The sequence below is a fragment of the Netta rufina genome (assembly GCF_964035555.1).
Source record: "Netta rufina genome assembly, chromosome: 12".
Taxonomy (NCBI): domain Eukaryota; kingdom Metazoa; phylum Chordata; class Aves; order Anseriformes; family Anatidae; genus Netta; species Netta rufina.
This window is the reverse complement of record NC_140135.1, coordinates 6,266,764-6,285,136: the sequence shown is the minus strand read 5'-3', so window position 1 is coordinate 6,285,136 and position 18,373 is coordinate 6,266,764. Positions and strand designations below refer to the sequence as shown.

General features: G+C 53.0%; 1 protein-coding gene across 1 annotated transcript; it reads right to left on the bottom strand.

Moving 5' to 3' along the window:
- Positions 1-869: 869 nt before the first annotated feature.
- LOC311213870 (ras-related GTP-binding protein A) lies at positions 870-10,214 on the bottom strand. Its single transcript, XM_084294172.1, has 9 exons — positions 10,063-10,214; positions 9,798-9,897; positions 8,834-8,900; positions 8,260-8,482; positions 6,410-6,505; positions 5,345-5,467; positions 3,503-3,594; positions 2,491-2,606; positions 870-1,428 (listed from the first exon to the last, which is right to left on the bottom strand). The coding sequence occupies exons 1-9, from the start codon at positions 10,087-10,089 to the stop codon at positions 1,331-1,333; spliced, it is 942 nt and encodes a 313-aa protein (XP_084150298.1). The 5' UTR covers positions 10,090-10,214; the 3' UTR covers positions 870-1,330.
- Between the last annotated feature and the right edge of the window lie 8,159 nt (positions 10,215-18,373).

The window sequence follows — 18,373 nt, the reverse complement described above, 5'->3', positions numbered from 1 at the left end:
AGCTCCTCTCCCCCGGGGACGCCGCCTTGGTGGCTCTCGCTGGAAATCCACCCAGCCCCACAGCTCCCAAACGCAGCTGCTGAGGAGGCGGTGCAAGACACGGGGTGTTTCATCCTGCCACGCTTTAGAACCGGTGGAAGAGCTCGTGCGCAGCCCGGCCTCGGCTCCCCAGCCGAGATGTGCCCTTTAGCTCTGCTCTCACACCACAGACTCACCCTTTCAGATTTTTTTTTCCGAGTGTGTGGGCCGGGGATAGAGGGGAAAAGCGTGATTTCGAGAACACAAAATGGAGCTAGGCTGGGAGTTGCCACACCCTTTTTTTTTTTTTTTTTTTTATACAGTCATTTGATGCAGCGAGAAAAAAACTAAAAAAAAGATGCTGACAGGCATCAGGTCCCACCCAGCAACTCAGAGCCCCCTAACTCAGTGCTCCTGTTCCTCCTGTGTTTAGTGGCATCAAACCTCATTAAAAATAGACAGTACTACAGCCACCCCGGTGCCGAACGCCGTCCGAGTGGCCCGCCACGAACACGGCTCCCGTCGCTCATGCACGCACAGCCCCCAGCCACCGCGCTCTGCAATTCCTACGTGCCCACGGCAGCCCCAGCAAGGAGGGCAGGGACACCAGGGACACCTCGCCGCCACCTTCCGTCACCTCGGGAAGCGTCGAGAGGCCAAGGGCATCCCGGCTGCTTCACCCGCCTGGTGAATTTTGCCTCCATATGGAGAAAAAAATAAAAATCTCGAGGGGAAATTCGGGAGTGACCTTCAGCTGGCACTCCCCAGAGGCTGGGGAAGGGGAAACGCAGCGAGGGCACGTCTGCTTGCCAAGGCTGCCCTGGGTTTTAGAAGAAAGCAAGCCCACGGTGTCCAAAGCTCTAGGATCTGAAATCCCCGGTAGCAAAAAATTTATTTTCATGACTGAAGACAAGGAGAAATTTATAAATGTATTCTAGCAACCTACCAATAAAATAGTAAATACTCCATCCCTGTGATTTATACGATCACCTGGGAGCAGAACATCCAGAAAGGCTCTGCCACGTGCCACTATGACAGCCAGGAGCATGAGACCACGTGCACATCACCTGTCCTTACTTCTTCCCAACCCCACACACGCCAGGAAGTCTCTTTTGAAGGTCCGCAGTGTATCCAGACATCATCCGAGTGACTAGTGTCCAACGTTACAAGGAGAAACAATAAAGAAGATTGCGGTGGTAAGCAGCACACTCATTTCAAAACCCACAAAGACATCCACATTGTTAGATTCTCCTAAAAAAGTAGTTCCGATTCACTTTTTCTCCCCCCAACGACCAGGTGCGTCGGCCGGCGCTCAGCGCATGAGCAAGCTGTGCTTTGGTCCGTCCACTCGCTCCAGCTTCTCAAAGTGTTTTCTGGCATTGCGGATGTTGATCAGCGTAGCTGCAGAAGCTGAGATGGAGAAGGGAGAAGAAAAAGTTAGAAGGGATGGACAGCGCTTATCTGAGCTCCTGTCAGCAGAACCAAATCAGAACCCTGGCTGGTTTGGGCTCACGTTGCCACGCCAAACTCAGCACCATGACGAAAAGGAGGAGTGAAGCCCGCTGCTCAGCAGAGGGCACAAGTGTTCTACAGCTTTTACTTGCACCGGGCAGCACCAGATTTCACCTAAATTTGGAGAAGTGACGCAGTGTGAAGCCGGCGCTCTTCCCTAATGCTCAGGGAGCACCAACCTCCCGGCCTCCTGCTCCCTGCGTGGCGCCGGGAGGTGGGGGCTGCTCGCTGGTATCAGGGAGGCACAGGAGAAGAGTCAGGACAAGCCGTGGTCACGCAGAAGTCACTTCAGCTTCTCATCTGCTGCTCGAGCACAGGAATATCACAGCTCAGTAGCTCACCCAGCACCCCAGGGCTCGCTCAGGTTTTCCCTAATGCAGTAACCCCTTCAAAAAGGGGAGGACAAGATTAACAGCTGTCGGCCACGCAGCTGCCCAGGACAGCGTGCCTTCAGCACCTCACATTTTACCAGAAGCAGCTTCGATCAGGAATATAAACACAGTCACATATTCAGGCCGTGCCTCTGGCACTGCTGGCCGCAAGTCGTTAAGATAAACAGACGCGACTATAATTAGAGCCCTTGCCCACCCAGACGGTTCAGGCAAGAAGAGCAAGAACTCATGCATAAACCATCCCTGCTTCCTTTCCAAAAAATCACCGTGGCTGCCAAAGCAGCGCAGCCCAAAATAGGCTGTCAGACGCGACCTATCCCATCAGCTCACATCTGCCACCGCGCTTCCCCACCGTGGCTCCGACCCTGCACCAAACAGCGCCGGCTCCGCTCCTCCTGCGAGGCAAGGCGCTGCTGAACCACCTCCCCTCTCCCTCCGTGCCTTTTAAGCCAATTCTTTTTATTGCTTTGCCTGCTCTGTGCCATGTTCCGGCAGGAATGCACCCTAACTAAGCCAGCTGCTCGTCCCCGTTAACAACGGCCCTAGGCTCGTCTCTGCTTCAACTTACGTATTGAAGGGTCCGACATAACCACCATCACGTATGTGTTTGAGGTGAAGATGTCGATAAAAGCAGCAAAGTTAGAGTTCCTCACTTCCATGCTCTGGAAAGAAGCGGCCAGCTTACTACAGAGGGGAAAAAAAAAAAAAAAAAGAAAAAAGGGAAATGTAGCGTTACTGTAACAGCACTCACAAGTTCCCCACCCCATCCCCAGGGTCCCTGTTCAGCACTGGAAACAAAGAAGCACTGCTTGCAAAGGGGGATGTGACCACCAGGTGAGGCTGGGGTTTGTTTTTAAGAAGCAAACCCTCCAGCTTCAGGCTTCATTCATCCAGCAAGGGCAGCACGAAGCCATCGGACTGCTGAGGGTCTGTAACTCGAGACACAGCTCCACTGCCCCGTGGAGGACGCTGTGCCCAGCATCACTTGTCCCACGGATGAAGCTGTCACTCCCGGGACAGTTTTACACCCTCTGTAAGCAAGCACAAAGCTGAAGGATCTCGAGGCAGCTCTGCAAAGCACGCTGCTGCTTCCCCGTCCTGTCCGGGCTCTGAACGCTTCCAGATGTTGCTGACAGACTGGGGAACCTGAGGGCGGTTCACAAGACGAGGTACTCTGAAGTAAGCTTTCTATTTTCCAGTTCAAAACGCTGATAACCACGGGCTTGCAAGCCCCTTCCTCCCAGACCAGGGCGCTGGCAAAGCCCTTCGCCTGCACTGCCAACCGCCTCCAGCTCCTCAGCCCGCTCCTGGCACTTCCCCACCTTGCCAAGGAGAAAAAGGCCGAGCAGAAAATGGGTGTTTCAAAACAACCCCCTTTCAACAATCACCAGAGGAGGAAGTTATGAAAGATGAGAAGAAACTCGGACGTTTTTGACCACTGTGCTTTCTAGAAAGCAGTTTAACCGAGGCACCTCCTCCCGCCGAGGAGGTATAAAGGCAATGTTCACTTGGAAAGCTTCCTCGTCTCAGCGTGACACCAAAACCCCTGCTCAGGGATCCTTCCCACTGGACCAGCTCACCTGCAACTTAGCTTGAATTGTTTAATAATGTTGCTGATTTTCTCAAATCTGTGGATATCCCGCTGTTCTTTGCACTGATAGTGAGAAATGACCTGGAAGGCAGAAAAAGCGCAGGGTTAGTCACTGATTTCAGGGGAGCCCTTCGCAAGTGCTGAGGTGTGAACACCCCAGAGGCACTCCTGTCCCTTTGGGGTCTGAACACCCCGACTTGGTGCCGTTTTAACTCGACGTAAAGCACAAAAAAAAGCACAAGGTGGAAAAGCACAAGGTGGAACAGCGGAACACAGGCGGCTGGCTTCCTAGGGAGCTCTCCCTGCACCAATTAACTGAGTCAGAGCGAGATGGGGCTACGCTGCCTGCGCTCGGATCCGCTCCCCTCCCTCCCCTCCCACGCAGCAATGCAGCAGCGAGGTGCAGACCTTGGTGCTCGGCTGCAGAGGCTGGAAAGATCAAAAGTTTCCAGGATTCCTCGCGCCGTGACCCACGCCTACCTCTCCTCTCCCCAGCCCCTTCCATGGGGCTGGCAGCCCACACACCTTCACGCCCCAGCCAAAAATCCAGCAGGCTGAGAAGGGCATTTACTGCTTAAGGGGGATCACACATCCAACAGCTGCATTGTCTTTGTTCCCACAGAAAACCAGGAAGAAGCATTATTTGAACAACACTACGCTACGAGCTTTAAGCTCAGAGGAATCCATAAATCAGCTGCTACAGCCTTGCAGGAATTAAGTTGTGAGGTTTTTTTCCCCCCTTCCTCAAGCACCTTAAAAAATCTTTATTTCCTACTTTTAAGCCTGTCCAACTGTTCCTACAGATACAAGTTTAACCATATTCAAGAATCGCATCCATACCAAAGCCTTCACTACATGCAAGCTCTTTTCTCAACTCTCCAGGTTTTCCTGTTACTGCGCTGCCAATACAATTTCAGAATAAGATTTCACTTCGGGAGAAAGGAGGCCCTGGGGAAGTTTAAGTGTAAGAAAACAGTGAGAAGGAGAAAGTCTTTAAAAAGTCATCATTACACCGAAAATCTGTACAGAATTTTTGTAGCAAAGAAGTCGCTTTCAGTAAAAATAAAAAAATAAAAATGCAGGGTTTGAATGCATGTAAGCACTGCTACCTAGCGCAAAGGTGGAACTATTCGTTAGCTACACGAGTTCTAAAAGCAGAACTTGCCAGAAACAGCAGGTGCCTAATCCTGACAGTTGAAGTGAGAAAAGTAACGAGAAAAGTCACTTCAGTCAGGCCTTTGTCAAGGAAAGCACTCAAAACTGAGATCAGTTTCTTCAGGTCAGTGAGAGCACAGGTACAAAGCCTGAAGGAACCAAGCTAGGCACTAAGAGAACGGCACGACAGGCAGCGGTGGGTTTAACCAACACGCTTCCCCACAGCAATCCAGCTGTCAGTGAGCCTCTATCCACACTTAAGGCTTGTAGAGCATCAGGCACTCGCAAAAAAGGAATCAAGAACAGTTAAAAAACAGCCGAGAAGGAACTGAAAAGACTTTTTTTCAAGCTAAAGAAGGCTCTCGTCCTGTGCAGAAAGGAATTCTCAAGTCCCACGGCTGATAACAGAATGGGGATCTGAAACCCTCCCGCAGCTTGGAAGAGGGAAATACCACTCAAGCCCTCGGCTCAACTGCGAGCCGTGGAAATTTGGGAAGGTCACATGAGCCACGGAGTCCTGTCAGCTACTTTGAGTATCACAAGGCCTGGATCAAAGCGTTCTGCCATCTGGTGCTGGCACCTCTCTCTGGGCAACTGCCACAACCGCACTTTCCATCCAGGGAACTCCGTCCTAGGCTGGGCAGAGGGACGCGAAGGGCAGAACGGCTGTATTCACCAGGAAAGTGGCTCTCTCAAACAGAAGCACTTCGTCTGCCTCGATGATCTGAGCAAAGTTCCTCAGGTTCATTTCCAGCTGCTGGACGTTGGGGATCAGCTGATAGACTATGCTGGACCAAGCCTGTGGGCAAACAAAGAGAAGAAGGGCTGCGTTAACACATCCCCCAGCCTCACCACGAGCTGCTGACATCTCCACCTACTACCCCCAGAGCTCTCCTGTCCACTCGATGTGTGCCAGAGCCTCCCACCACCCTGCTGCCCAGGGCACGAGGTCTGCAGAGCTCCAGAGGGCTGCGTGTGGAGCAGCACACGGCTTTGCCTGTTTCTAAACAGCTCAACACAGCCTGCTACCTGTTAGTAGGTTAAGGGAGGGCCGGTGTCTAGAGGGAGCTGGGTGCAGGCAGCATGAGGGGTGCTGCCGGGCACACGGTACGGGATCAGCCTCAGCCAGACCCCCTCCTACACCGAATTTAAACTGCTTTTGGATGGATTTGCCAGCGTGCTGCCACCACTGCTTGCTGGCAGCTGACAACGCTCCTTTGCTCCCAGCATAGCCCAGGCAGCACCTACCACGCTCACACCTTAAAGACTCTGACACTGCAACGAGGGCTGACCAACAAGAAAAGGCAAACCAAAACCACCACCACCAAAAAGCCACCCTCACGCGCTCCTAGAAGCAAAGTAGCAAAGTAAATCCCCAGGATGGTAAATGCCTGAAGTGCTTTAACTGTAATGTGGGGAAAAAGCAACCAGGAAAGAGCTCCTTGCTGGCTACACATGACTAAAAGGTGCACGAGGTCTTTGTGAAGTGGCTAGGCAAAGCGTTTAAGCAGCATTACAGTGACACCACAACTCCAAGACATGGAGGAGTTTTACTTTTGTTTTTTAATTTAAAATACTGATGCCATTCCGGCCAGCTAACCTCCACCAGGAGGAGTCCGCGCAGATCTGAAGAGGAGCAGTCAGTAGCAGAGCAGTAGGAACTAACTGCTCGCCTTCCTCGTGCTCGTTTTCAAGCGGGGAGGGGGAAAAAGGCCGGCTGCAGAGGGGATGGGGTACAAACCTTGTAGAGTGTCTCATCCCAGATGGAAGTTCTAAAACAAGCACACTCCAAGGGACGGGAAAGGCGCCTCAAGTCTTCCTCACGCTCCTTAAAAATCTGGGAAGTAAAAAAATAAAAATGAAAATAAAAATAAAAATAAAAATAAAAATAAAAATAAAAATAAAAAAAGGAAAAGATGAGCAGTCGAGTGTAAATATTTCCTCCTTTGTGTGGTTGCTGACTGGCACTTCCAGCACACGTTTCAAACAAAACTCAACAACGCATGGCGCTGGGGAAAGAGGAGCAGAAGCGCGTGCTGGCAGGGACGGGCTGCCAGAAACCTCTCCCACTGGGGCAGCAGAGACGAGCAACCCCGGCTATCTTGCAGCAGGAGGCTCAAACCTCAGATAACTGTGGTGTTGTGGAGCAGAAACGGAAGCTCCCGGGTGTGAATTTTAGAGAGGAGCAGAAATCTGACATCCCCTGGCCACGTGCAAAAAGCTGGGTCATTGGGAAGAAGGTAGAAGGAAAGCACTAGAGAATTTCATCAGCAGGAACTGCATGGACGAGGCAGCTCCGAGGCTCGCACGCAGCCTTCTCCCACCAAATTCTGCCCTCCAAAGTTCGGGCTACAAAAAGGAAGGGGACAAAGAGAAGGCAGCCTCACAGCAGGCTCCTACAGAAGCAGCAATAAAGCAGCAAGGCCAAGTGTTTGCAGGAACGGCCTCAGAACAGACCCTGGTGACTGCGCAGGGATACGCACGGGAAATAAAACCAGAGAGAGGCCCCCTCCCAGCTGCCCACTCCACCCCAGGGCCTCAGCAGAACCTGCACAGCTACCCAAAACCTGCAGCTGTACACCAGCCCCCGAACAGAGCGGGACAGAACAGCTTCAAGGTTTGAGACTCCCCCTTCAGCTCGCAGGGAAGGAGGAGAAGATCCTCAAACTGCTCCTCCGAACAAGCTCTCTGAGCTGTTTTTGCAGACGCTCACCAGGAGCCAGAGGGAAGTTTCGTGGGACTTCTTGCAACAGCCTAAGGGGCCTCCGGGCTCGCTGCAGGCCAGGGAGTGGCCGAGCAGCCAGGGGTGTACTCCTCAGGCAGAGGTGCCTAAGCCTGGAAGAGTTTTTCCTCTGATATCAGGAGCTGGTTGCTTTCAGTCACAGCTGAAAAATCGAGGCTGGTGATATCCAATATCCTCCAGCCTCCCTGCAACCTTCCAAAAGCTCTGAGGAGAGCAGAAAACACCAAACCCAGCCGAGAGGCTGACCCACAGCCTTTGCAGGATGCCTCCTGCAGCACGGGAGCGTTAAACCAGGGTGATCTCTGGGCAAGCAGGCACACCGAACGCCACGGGACAGGAAGCAGAAGCACTGCCTGGTACAAACCACTTTCTAGTTAACCAGGAAAGCTTCAGCCTTTGTTTTGTCAGCCTTCAGAGCCCAGCTTACGTGGGATCGAAAGCGAGAGCTGAAAAGAAACCAACCACCACTGTCATCACCACAATCCTCAGAGCCACCCAGACGGTTAAAGGCAGCTCCAAGTTTGCTGGGTTTTCTTCAGGTCTCCCTTCCTTCCCTGCCCCCAGCACCAGAACCAGAGCTATGAAAGCAAAGGCTGGGAGCAGCTGTCACTAAAAGCCAGCAGGTCTCTCTTCCACTGGATGCATGCAGGAAACAGCACCGACACAATCTGGGAAGGGAGGAAGGGGCTCAGACAAGTCTTAGAAACATCTTAGAAACATCTGAGAAACAATTCGAGGAGCAGTGCTGACGGGGCTGGATTTGAAGCACAGAACAGCACCGTTACACAACGCACAGCCAGGAGATGCTCTCTCCGAAAGCATTTCTATGGCAACTACCAGCTGCTCACCAGATCCCGCTGATCCTCCTGCACCAGGTCCATCTTGTGCACCAGGCAGAAGATCTTGGCGTCGGGGGAGTTCTGGAGGATGGCCTCCAAGCACGACTGGTAGTAGTGCATGTCCTTCTCCAGCTCGCGGCTCTCCACGTCGAAGACGTAGATGAGGACTTCCACGTTGCGGAAGATGTTGTCCCGCTGGCTGGTGAAGTAATTCTCCATGAACGTGTCCTGGCTGAGGAGGAGCAGAGCAACAGAAGCACCAGGTGAAGGGCTCGGGCTCCTCGCCAGCAGAAGAAAGGAGCCAGCAAGGAAAGGGTGGGACTTTCCTCGGCCTTTCCCGTGGAGGTAGCTCGGAGACTGCAGGCAGGAGGCCAGCCTCCTTCCACCCACAGCCCTAAGATGTGGGATCCGCTCTTCCCAGAGCTGCCTCACCAGTTCCACAGCGGCGAGCAGCGAGCCTGCTCCATACACCAGCAGCACGCGGCTGCCTTCGGGGCAGAAGGCCCTCTGCTCCTGTTCCACCCCCACCCCGTTCACAGCACCGGCCCCCAGCAGCGCCAAAAGCAGGAATCCAAGCACCTACCCTCCGCAGTCCCAGAGGTTTAACACCAGGTTTCCGAGGAACCTCACGTGGGAGTGCTCCACATCGACTGCAAAGAGACAACGAGTGGGTTACCGACTGCCCCACGCACCCAGACCACAGCTGCCTCCTCGGGTAGCCCACAGCTCTTCGCAGTTCAGCTCACGGTTATCAGAGCTCCCTCTGAACAGCGCTGGGTGTAAATCCAGCTCCTGAGTAACCCAAGCCCTCCTGCCCGCCAGCCAGGCCACCGCTGTGCTGCAGCAGGTGGCTCCCCCGCCCCGACACCCGCTGACCTCTGCGATATTTGAAGCACGGCACCAGCCCCAGCACGTTCTGCGAGGGCTTAAACCAGCCTTAAAAACACACAAACAGCGTAAACGTCAAGAAACCACACCTACAGCAACACAAGGACATGTGCCAGTCAGACATCAAGTCCTCCCAGAGCAATTGGAGGCTGTTGCAGGGGGCTTTCCACTCAGTGCTATTTTTTACACCAGTGGCTTTGGCAAAAAAATAGAGGCAGAGGATGCTTGTTAAGACTGGTGCCTCCCCCTGCCACAACCACTGTGCACAGCAAGATCACCGGGCCTCCCTCTGGGCTCATGAGCAGCACGTTGAGGACAGGGAGGCCTCAGCACCAGCAAGAATGAGGAGGCTGCTCCAAGCACACCTCTGACAGCAGGTGCAGCAGCACCACAGGCTGCTCCCTGATCGCCCCCCAAGAAAAGGAAGGCTAAAAGTCCAGGAGCAAAGCGTCAGGACTGGAAGCAGCGCTCAGGGCTCCTTCCCCTTTCGCTCCAGCCTCTGCCTGACCTCATCCAAACCACGGAGCGAAGCTCGCTGCGAGCTGGGAGCCCCCAACTGATGCTGGCACAGGCTGGGAGCGGCAGGGAGCAGCATCCCCCCTCCGACCCACAGCGCCCGAGCACCGGGGGCCTCCCAGCTCCCCCAGGAGAAGCCTTACTCGTGGCGCCCAGGCGCCGGGTGTCCCTGGCGATGTAATTCGCGAAGATGATGGACCTCATGCTGGTCTTCCCTGACCCGCTTTTACCCATCAGCAGCACCTGAGGGGGGGGGACAAAAACAAAGAGCCAGGGTCAGCCCCCGCACGGCACCGAGCCGCGCAGCCCCCCCCGCCCCTCCCCCCCCGCTGTTCCCTCCCAGGCGCTGCCCGCGGAGCCCCCAGGGCCCGGCCTGACAGGGCCCGGCCCCCCCCACCCCCCCCTCACCTTCTTCTTCATGGCGGCGCTCGGCATCCCCCAGCCGCGGGCACAGCACGGCGGCGCTCCGCGGGCCTTCCTCGGGCCTTCCTCCGCCTTTACTCCGGCTTTCCTCCCGCTTTACTCCGTCCTTACGCCCCCCCCGCCCCCCCCCCGCCGCGCTCACGGGACCCAGCGCTCGGCGGCCGCCGCCGGTCACGTGAGCGCGCGCCCCGCCCCCCTCCTCCCGCCGCGCCACGTGACGCCTCCAGAGGGGGGCGGGGAGGGAGGGGCTGGGGGTGAAGCGCGCGGCGCCATCTTGGCTGCGGGCAGCCCTCACTGCGCACTGAGGAGGGGGCGGCCTGCAGGGGGCGCTGCGGGGCCGGGAGCGTTGCGCGGGGCTTGGGGCGGGCGGGGCGAGGTGCACGCAGCGCCTCCCATATGGTCTAGCGGTTAGGATTCCTGGTTTTCACCCAGGCGGCCCGGGTTCGACTCCCGGTATGGGAAGGAGATGAAATTTTTGTTCGTCCTCCGCTTTTGGGCCCTGACGGGCGCTGAGGGGAGCGCCCGCAGCCGGAGTGGGCACGAGGGGAGCCCGTGAAGCGAGCCCCGAGCGGGGCGCTGAGGCAGAACCCGCCCAGCACGGCCCATAAAGGCCCTGAGAGCCGCAGTGGGGCCCCGCCGCTGCCACCCGGCCCCGGCAGCGCCCTGAGGGGCCCGGCCCAGCCCCGGGCCCCGCGCAGGCTTTTGAGGGGGCCCGCGGCGCTGTGCGCATGCGCACCGCCCCCCCCCCCACACACACGCAATGCGCATGCGCCGCCACCGTGCGTCGCCCGGTCTGTGGCATGAGGCAGCACGCATGCGCACAGCCCCCTCCGCCGCGGGGCGCTGAGCACGCGTCGTGCCCCGCTCCGGGCAGGATGCAGGGCGCATGCGCGGCGCAGTGCGGGCGCGTCACCGCCCCGGCGCCTCTCGGCGCGCATGCGCCTCGCCCGGCGGTACGCCAAGGAGCGCTCCCACAGGGTCGGGCAGCGCGCATGCGCAGTGGCAGCGGCGGGAGGCGCAGTGCGCCCCCGTGTGGCGGCGGGGCGCCATGGCGGGCTGCGAGGGCACTGCCAAACCCCAATGAACGCCACAGCCTCTGCCCTGACACTGACCGGCCCCACACTAAAACACTACCCCTGAGTTCAACATCTAAACGGCTTTTAAACACCCCCAGGGATGGTGACTCCACCACTTCCCTGGGCAGCCTGTTCCAGTGCCTCACAACCCTCTCAGTAAAGAAGTTCTTCCTAACATCTAACCTAAAACTCCCCTGGTGCAACTTCAGCCCATTCCCCCTCGTTCTGTCACCAGGCACGTGGGAGCACAGACCAACCCCACCTCGCTCTAACCTCCTTTAATTACTTATAAAGAGCGATGAGGTCGCCCCTGAGGCTCCCAGCCCCTGCACTGACCCGGCGGTGGCAGCCAGCCCCATAGTTTGGTTCCTTGATGCTTGTTGGGGTTGAAGCCCCACCTTCCTTCCTGAGGAACAAAGACAGCCAGACAACCCCAAAATGCTTCACGGGCCGCACAGTGCCAGTTCTTACTCATGTAATTGCTGCCGTCCCTTGTGCCACAGTGACCCTGGGCGAGGAAATACTGAGGAAATGTCTGCCCGTGGTCTCTGCCACGCTGTTAGGGCAGCAGGCACCGCCTGAAGCTGCCCTGTGGCCATGCTGATGGCGTCGCACTCCCAGCACGCGAAGGCAGCTTCGTGCTCGCAAGCTTTCAATCTGAAAAGCCCCATCGGTTCCTCCCCTCAAAGGAAAAAAAAAAAAAAAACACAAATAGGATTAGCTGTGTGAATCGGGATTACTCACAGAAGAGCATTCAGGGCATTTGTGTCCTAACAAGTGTGGAGGAAACCAGAAACTAATGAATTCAGGAGCATCGCTACCAGCATTGCCCCATTCCTCTCTCAGTTGCTCGGCCGAAGGAGAGGCATGGTGTAAGGAACGGGCTCTGAGGACAGACATGCTGCTGCAGTGCCGTCCCTGTGCTCAGCAGCTGTCACTCTCTCTACAGACACATCTATTCGGAGCCAAACAGGGTGATCAAACTCCTAAAAAGAGAAAGCTTCCCTGGCCTTTACATTTCCTCCCACTGACACACGAGCCCATAGCCCCTGCAGAAAGCCCTCCAAGTGTTTCTGGGCTCTCAGCATATACTAAAAAAGAAGAGAAAAAAAAAAAAAAAAAAGGAAAGAAAAAAGTCAGACAATAAATATTTGCCTCGGCCCAGCATCAGCTCTCCGGCCGGAGCGCTGGGATGAATGGCTGCTGGCAGGCTGCACGGCGTAGCTGGAGCAAGTGCTTCAGGAAGACGGAGAGCCCCAGCCGGCTCCAAGACATAACTCACGCCAGATGCTGGTGCTCTGGGTTCTCTTTCCCTCCCCCGGTGGGATAATGATCCTGATTTATTAGTGAAGGTATAGCAGCACCCTCTTCCCAAGCAGCACGCTGTCTTCACAGCCTGCCTGGGCTCTTATTAATGTCCTTTATCCCTCATCACCTCCTGGCGGTGTGGTGCAGCAAAGAAACCCACTTTGGAGACGGCAGCAGCGCGAGGCAGAGGAGAAGCTGTTGCCTGGAGATCAGACCACGATGCTGATGCCCAGGCCGTGCTGTTTGCCAAGCATTATTAACCAAAGCCATGCCGTTTCTGTGCAGATTGGTTGGTTGTAAACAAGCACAGCACACACAGAGGCTGAGCCCGCAACAGAAATAACGTTGCCCCATCTCCCACTCCTTTACACAATCGCTGCCTCCACACAAACACGTGGCGAAGCAGACTCCAAGGAAAGCCCCGGTCGTTCAGGACGTGCGTCTTTCTGTTCGGCCCAACGGGGGACAGCTGCCCTCTGCCAGGGGAGATAAAGCCCAAGAGCACCCAAGCTAACAAGCACCTTGATCTCTGCTTCCCAGGCATGAACCGCCAGGGATTCATCCGTGCCACAGGGTAAGATTTTGGTTTCAGGTGAAATTTCAGCTAATTGCATCCTCTGGCAGTTTGGCTTCTCTCACTAAGCTCAGGGTGTTAGAGATCTGGAAAGGAATTTGAACTAGAGTTTTTGTAGACAGCTCGTTATGAGAAAACAAGCACAAATGCAATGAGCCACCTGAAAGTTGGGAAGAGCAGGCACATTTTTACTAAAAAACTTGGTAATTACTGAATATACACACCACCCTGCGCGCAGGGCACCAGCCCAGACTTCTGTTCAAGAAAGGCCGCTGGGGTGGGACAGCAGGATGGAGGCCACGTAGCAAAACTCTTCTGCGATGCAATATAATGCTGACACCCGAAAACCCCCTCTTGAAACTCACAGGGAGCAAAAGGCAGCACGAGATCCCGTACAAAAAGAGCGCAAGATCCCACTTACTAAGTCAAGTGTCTCTCTGAGAAAACATCACGTTTCCACTCTGGGCCCTGCATTCGCTGCCAGCCAGGCTCCAGGTGGGATTCAACATGCTTGGGTTTCATCTGCGAAGCACCAAGTTCTTCAGCAGCAGCAGGTGCCCTTTCCCCGTGCCAAAATCCTGTAGCTGAGAGCAGAGAGAGAAATGAGTTTAAGGTATTTGCATGTGAAGAGGAGTGAGCCGATGGCAAAGGACTCCTGATGGAGCTGACACAGCCCTCAGATCCTTGGCTAAGTTGGCTAAAGCCAGAAGTTCATCGTCTTTGTGTGCTGGAATTCCCATCGATATTTCAGCACTTGTAGGAAAGTCTGGTCTTAGGAAAAATAAGGTTTTTCACTGTTAGCAGCCCTGTTTGGTACGGGTTTTAGCATATGGCATCAGCGCTCTCACAACTCACACTGCCAGCTACATGTGCCTTGTTATTAAAGCTGGGTCAGAACCCTGCCTCTAAGTTAAATCCTCCCAAACCCAAACTGTTCAGGCTCTGAGCACGGTCTGGACTGCTTTCCAGCCCGGCCGCAGATCTTCTTGCACCAGCCAGACCCCGTAGCAGCCAATGCACATGAGTCTGTCTGGAAGCGAAGCAAACAGGTACGTCTGTTCAAGGAGAAGGAAGGCTGGCCAGGTAAAACAAATCCCCCGCATCTCCCTTCCAAAGCTGTCAGCCCAGCGATGCGACGGCTCCTTATCTGCCCATGCTTGACTTGTTATTTAATTAAGACGGAGACAGAAATTTATTTACACTGCAGTGTGACCCTGGGCTTAGAACAACACACCCTACGTATGACCCAGGCGATGTTGCAGGAAATAAGAGCTTCCGAGATGGGAAGTGGCAGCTACTTTCACCTACTGACAGCTTTCCAAATGGGCCCTGCTGGAACCTGCTGAAGAGATCTCTGCCCTAGCAGAGGTACACCTCGCCTGCAGTCCATCACGGGCCATGTAGCAGTGTCACATCTCCACTGGGAGCAAAGGAGACACTCAAAGGCTTGGCATTGCCAAACCCAGCTGCCTGCCTAACTCATGCTCACATTCCTGAGCAGAGAGGGAGACTCAACATCTCCAGAGAGCCTTGTGACTAAGAAAGGTGCCGTTTTCCTCCCACCGTCATCATCTGCCAGTGCCTCAAAACCAGTATAGCCTGGAAGAAAAGGTGTAGCTCAAGCTACCCCTCTCCTCACTGTGAGCACTGCATGAATCTTGCTCCGTGCTTGACTCGAGGTTCGTTAGGGGGAGAGCTGCTTCAGATCTGCACCATGCTGCCAAAAGGGGGGAAGAATAAACATGATCTCTGCGCTCCAGAAGTGAGAGGAAGGCTGATCTGTATTGTAATGGAAAGGCAGCTAGGGCTGAGGGTACTGCAAGTTATGTTTAAAAATAAAAACCAAAATCAAAGCCTTGCCTGTCAGCTCTCACAGCGCTTCAGGAGAACCAAATGTTTCCTTGGGCAATAGGAAACGAGCAGGTATTTCCTGCAGCAGTGCTCACATGTCAGCGTGAGACAAGCCTGCAGCTGGCTCCTGGGATTAGCTTTGGGGATGTCAAGGACTGAGCCAGTCGAACAGCTTAAAAGTCACTTTCTGACTCCTCAACACCATTAGATTTCTCTGGGCTCATGAGCACTGAGAAGAGATCATGGGAGAAGGTTTGATTTCCTGAAGCTGTCGGTGAATCTGCCCTGTTCATTAGCGGAGTTGCAGTGTCCCAAAGTGCAAAGTTGGTTCAGTCTTTAAATTTTATTTTAAATTTTTTAAAGGAAAAACTAAGCTGAACACCACTCCAGCACCATTTCAAGTTTGCCTGTCCCAGCCTGACAATCCTTTTAAAATTTCCTGTCACCCTAAGAAAACCATTTGACGCTTTTCACCTGGGAAATGCATTTTCATGGTCAGGAAAATGAGCGGGCAGCTGTTTGTCCCCTCCAACAGCCAGGCAAACATCCGTGGCTCCAAGAAACCTTCTTCTGGATTCCAGTCACAGGCGTGCCAGACTGGAGCCCGCAGATGAAACACTATTTTCATCTACATCCAAACAAGTTTTCAGCTTCTGACGGAGACTGAGAGGTGCTGGGTGATTTTCAGCTAGATGTATGACTGAGGAGCTGCTCCGGGCCAGAGCTACGGAAGGGTATTAGGAGGCAGGACTGGAACCAAATTTATCTTGCCAAGCTGCGTGAGAAATTAGCTCACCATCTCCTAATCAAAGCGGCATTCGAGTCTCCAGGTTTGGGAAGGATCACAGTAACACATTTCTCACCGCTCGCCTTTTGAGTAATTTCTTACCTTCAGACAAAGTGGAGAATTTCACCCCGCTGCCAGCACCAGCAGGGGGGTTCGCATGGAGCCCCCCCAGGCCAGCTGGCCCTTTCCCCCTACAACAGCTTCGTCTCGTTCACACGGCGGAGCTGGAAGAGGAAAAACATCTGGATTAAAACGTTATACAAGAAGCATCCCAGGTCAGGCACAGACTCCAAAAAAGCAGGCAGGATTCAAGGCAGATGTGTTGCTATTTGGGACTGGACTTGCAGATTTAGATGGGAGTGCTTTTATTGGGGGGTAGGGAGGGAGGGCTGGGTTTCCAAGAAACAAGCAGTGCAAAATGAGTTCTCTTCTGCTGAGATTACACTGGGATAATTTCCAAAGCTCTTTTGCCCTCTCAGACCGATGGACTTACATCTGCTTGCACCACCACTGATTTTTGCTCTCGGTCTCCACTTTGCAAATTAGGAAAAATCAGAATTGTTCTCACGAATAATGAAATTTTTGTTTGATCCAGTTTCTTGTTACAGCCTCGCTATTTAAGCCACTGGAGCCTCAGTGCTCTGTGTAAATTATCTTCCACAGTAGAATAAAAGTGAATTAAGGGAAGGCAGTTTCCATCTCGGCTAAGGAGAGCAAACGACCAAAATGCCTCTTCTTAGTACATAAAAGCTGCAATTACAAGCTCATTATTTAAGCGGTGTGTTTCTGATGCTTAATCTTCCTGGATTCATTCAGACACTCCAAAATGTTTCTGAAAGGATCCTCAAAAAAATCAGCAGGGCTGAGTCATTTTTAATATTTCACTCCACATTCATCAGAACAGATTTAAATAAATTGCATTATAGCCTCTGTATTTCAATAATTGTAAGCCTTGTGGGAGAAGAGAAGAACTGAAACCAGGTTCCACTTAATACGAGTTTACCATCATCCATAATATTTAAAGAAATCACAACAATAACAAAACCACACAAACACCCTCCCTCTTGATTTTAAGGATTTGCATCTTTTGACATTTTTCCTGCCTTAGCACGACAATGATACGGAGATGGAATTAGCAGAAGCACTACAATAGCGTTATTTTCCGTGTTATTTACGAGCTAATGGCTTGAGGCTCTGAAAACAACTTTTATGTCAGGCAAGACGGAGTCTGGCTTCCAAGCAGACCAAGGCACAACGTCTTAAGGAGATGAAGCAGTTCACACCTGCTGGTGATGTATTAAGTTCTGTATTTATTGTTCTTAAAGGAACTTGGTTTCACTGTGTTATAGTTAGTACTCTTGTGCTCAATGAAGACTGCCATCCTTAACTCTCTGGCTACGTTTTTTTCCATTATTCTCTCCATTATTCTGCCAAGCAATTTAGTTCTTTCTTAGTCAATAAATTGCTGTAGTATTAAATTAATATTGCTGTAGAAATTAGTCACAGAGTACAGGCAATATTACATGGGGTCTGGTTAAAATATTCTCCTGAACAGAGCGAGACAGCTATGTGCAACTCAATAAAAGTGATACATCAGTTCTTTTTAGTCTCTTTGGACCAAATCCTATTACATGAGTGTAAATCTAGAATGAGTCTGCTGATCACACTGAATTTCCTACATATTTTTCTCTAATGAAGCAGAGAGCAAAATCTGGCTGGTAGGCTCTGACGGAGAATTAGCATTTACATCACTTTCTTATTGTTAATTCTAAGACTCAGTTGGACTTGTCCAACCCTTGCTAGCTGGCTAGCAAAGTGTCTCAAGAAAATAACAGAATAAACCAGCCATGTCATTTCTAGGAAGTGCACCTCTCTTTCTTCCTTCCTGGTCACACAGCATGGACCTGACGGCCACTGTTTCAGAGTTTTACCTTTAACACCTCTGAGCTTGAAAGCGGGCTAACGGTGAATGAGGGTGTGTTATTGGACACAACAACAGCAAAATGAACGCACCCATCTCCTTTTAGCATTTTCCAAGAAGATGCTGGGGTTAGAGAGGGAAAAAACAAATCAGGAGAGGAAGGGGCACAAGAAGCAGTGCCTCCTCTTATCATGACAGTGCTGCTGCCCCTCGTAATAAATACAGTGGACCTCTACCTTGTGCTGTAGCTTCAAGTTCTCTCCTGCATCCTAATACCACAGAGTAAAGGATTAAGGAGTAAAGGATTTTCCTTACCAGCCTTCTGCCTTCTTCTAAAACTCCTCCATCAACAGGGGTGAACTCCAAAGGTTTGCAATTGCCAGTGGGACTCAGAGGCCAAAAGGAACTACTGCAGTTCTGCTGTTTCCATGGCACAGCAGCAAGGGAAGCATAGAGTTAAGATTTAACCCGGTGAAAACAGACTTCCATATCTCACTGCTTTACACACTTACTAGTGACTGTGCTGTAGCTTGACCCCACGGCCACCTTGCACTGGGACCTCTAATCCAGGAGTTCTTGTGCAGTCCTAACATGAGGATTCATTTCACGTGTATGAACAGTGATAAACGTCCCTAGTCTGTTGGCTTCATCCTCCAGGAAAGCAAAACCTCAAATTGTTTCACAGGGGGATGAAAATTATCACTGAATGAGGCACAAATGAGGAGCTGAGGAATGTAATACAACTTCAAATTGGGTTGTCCAGAGGACTGCGTGAAGCA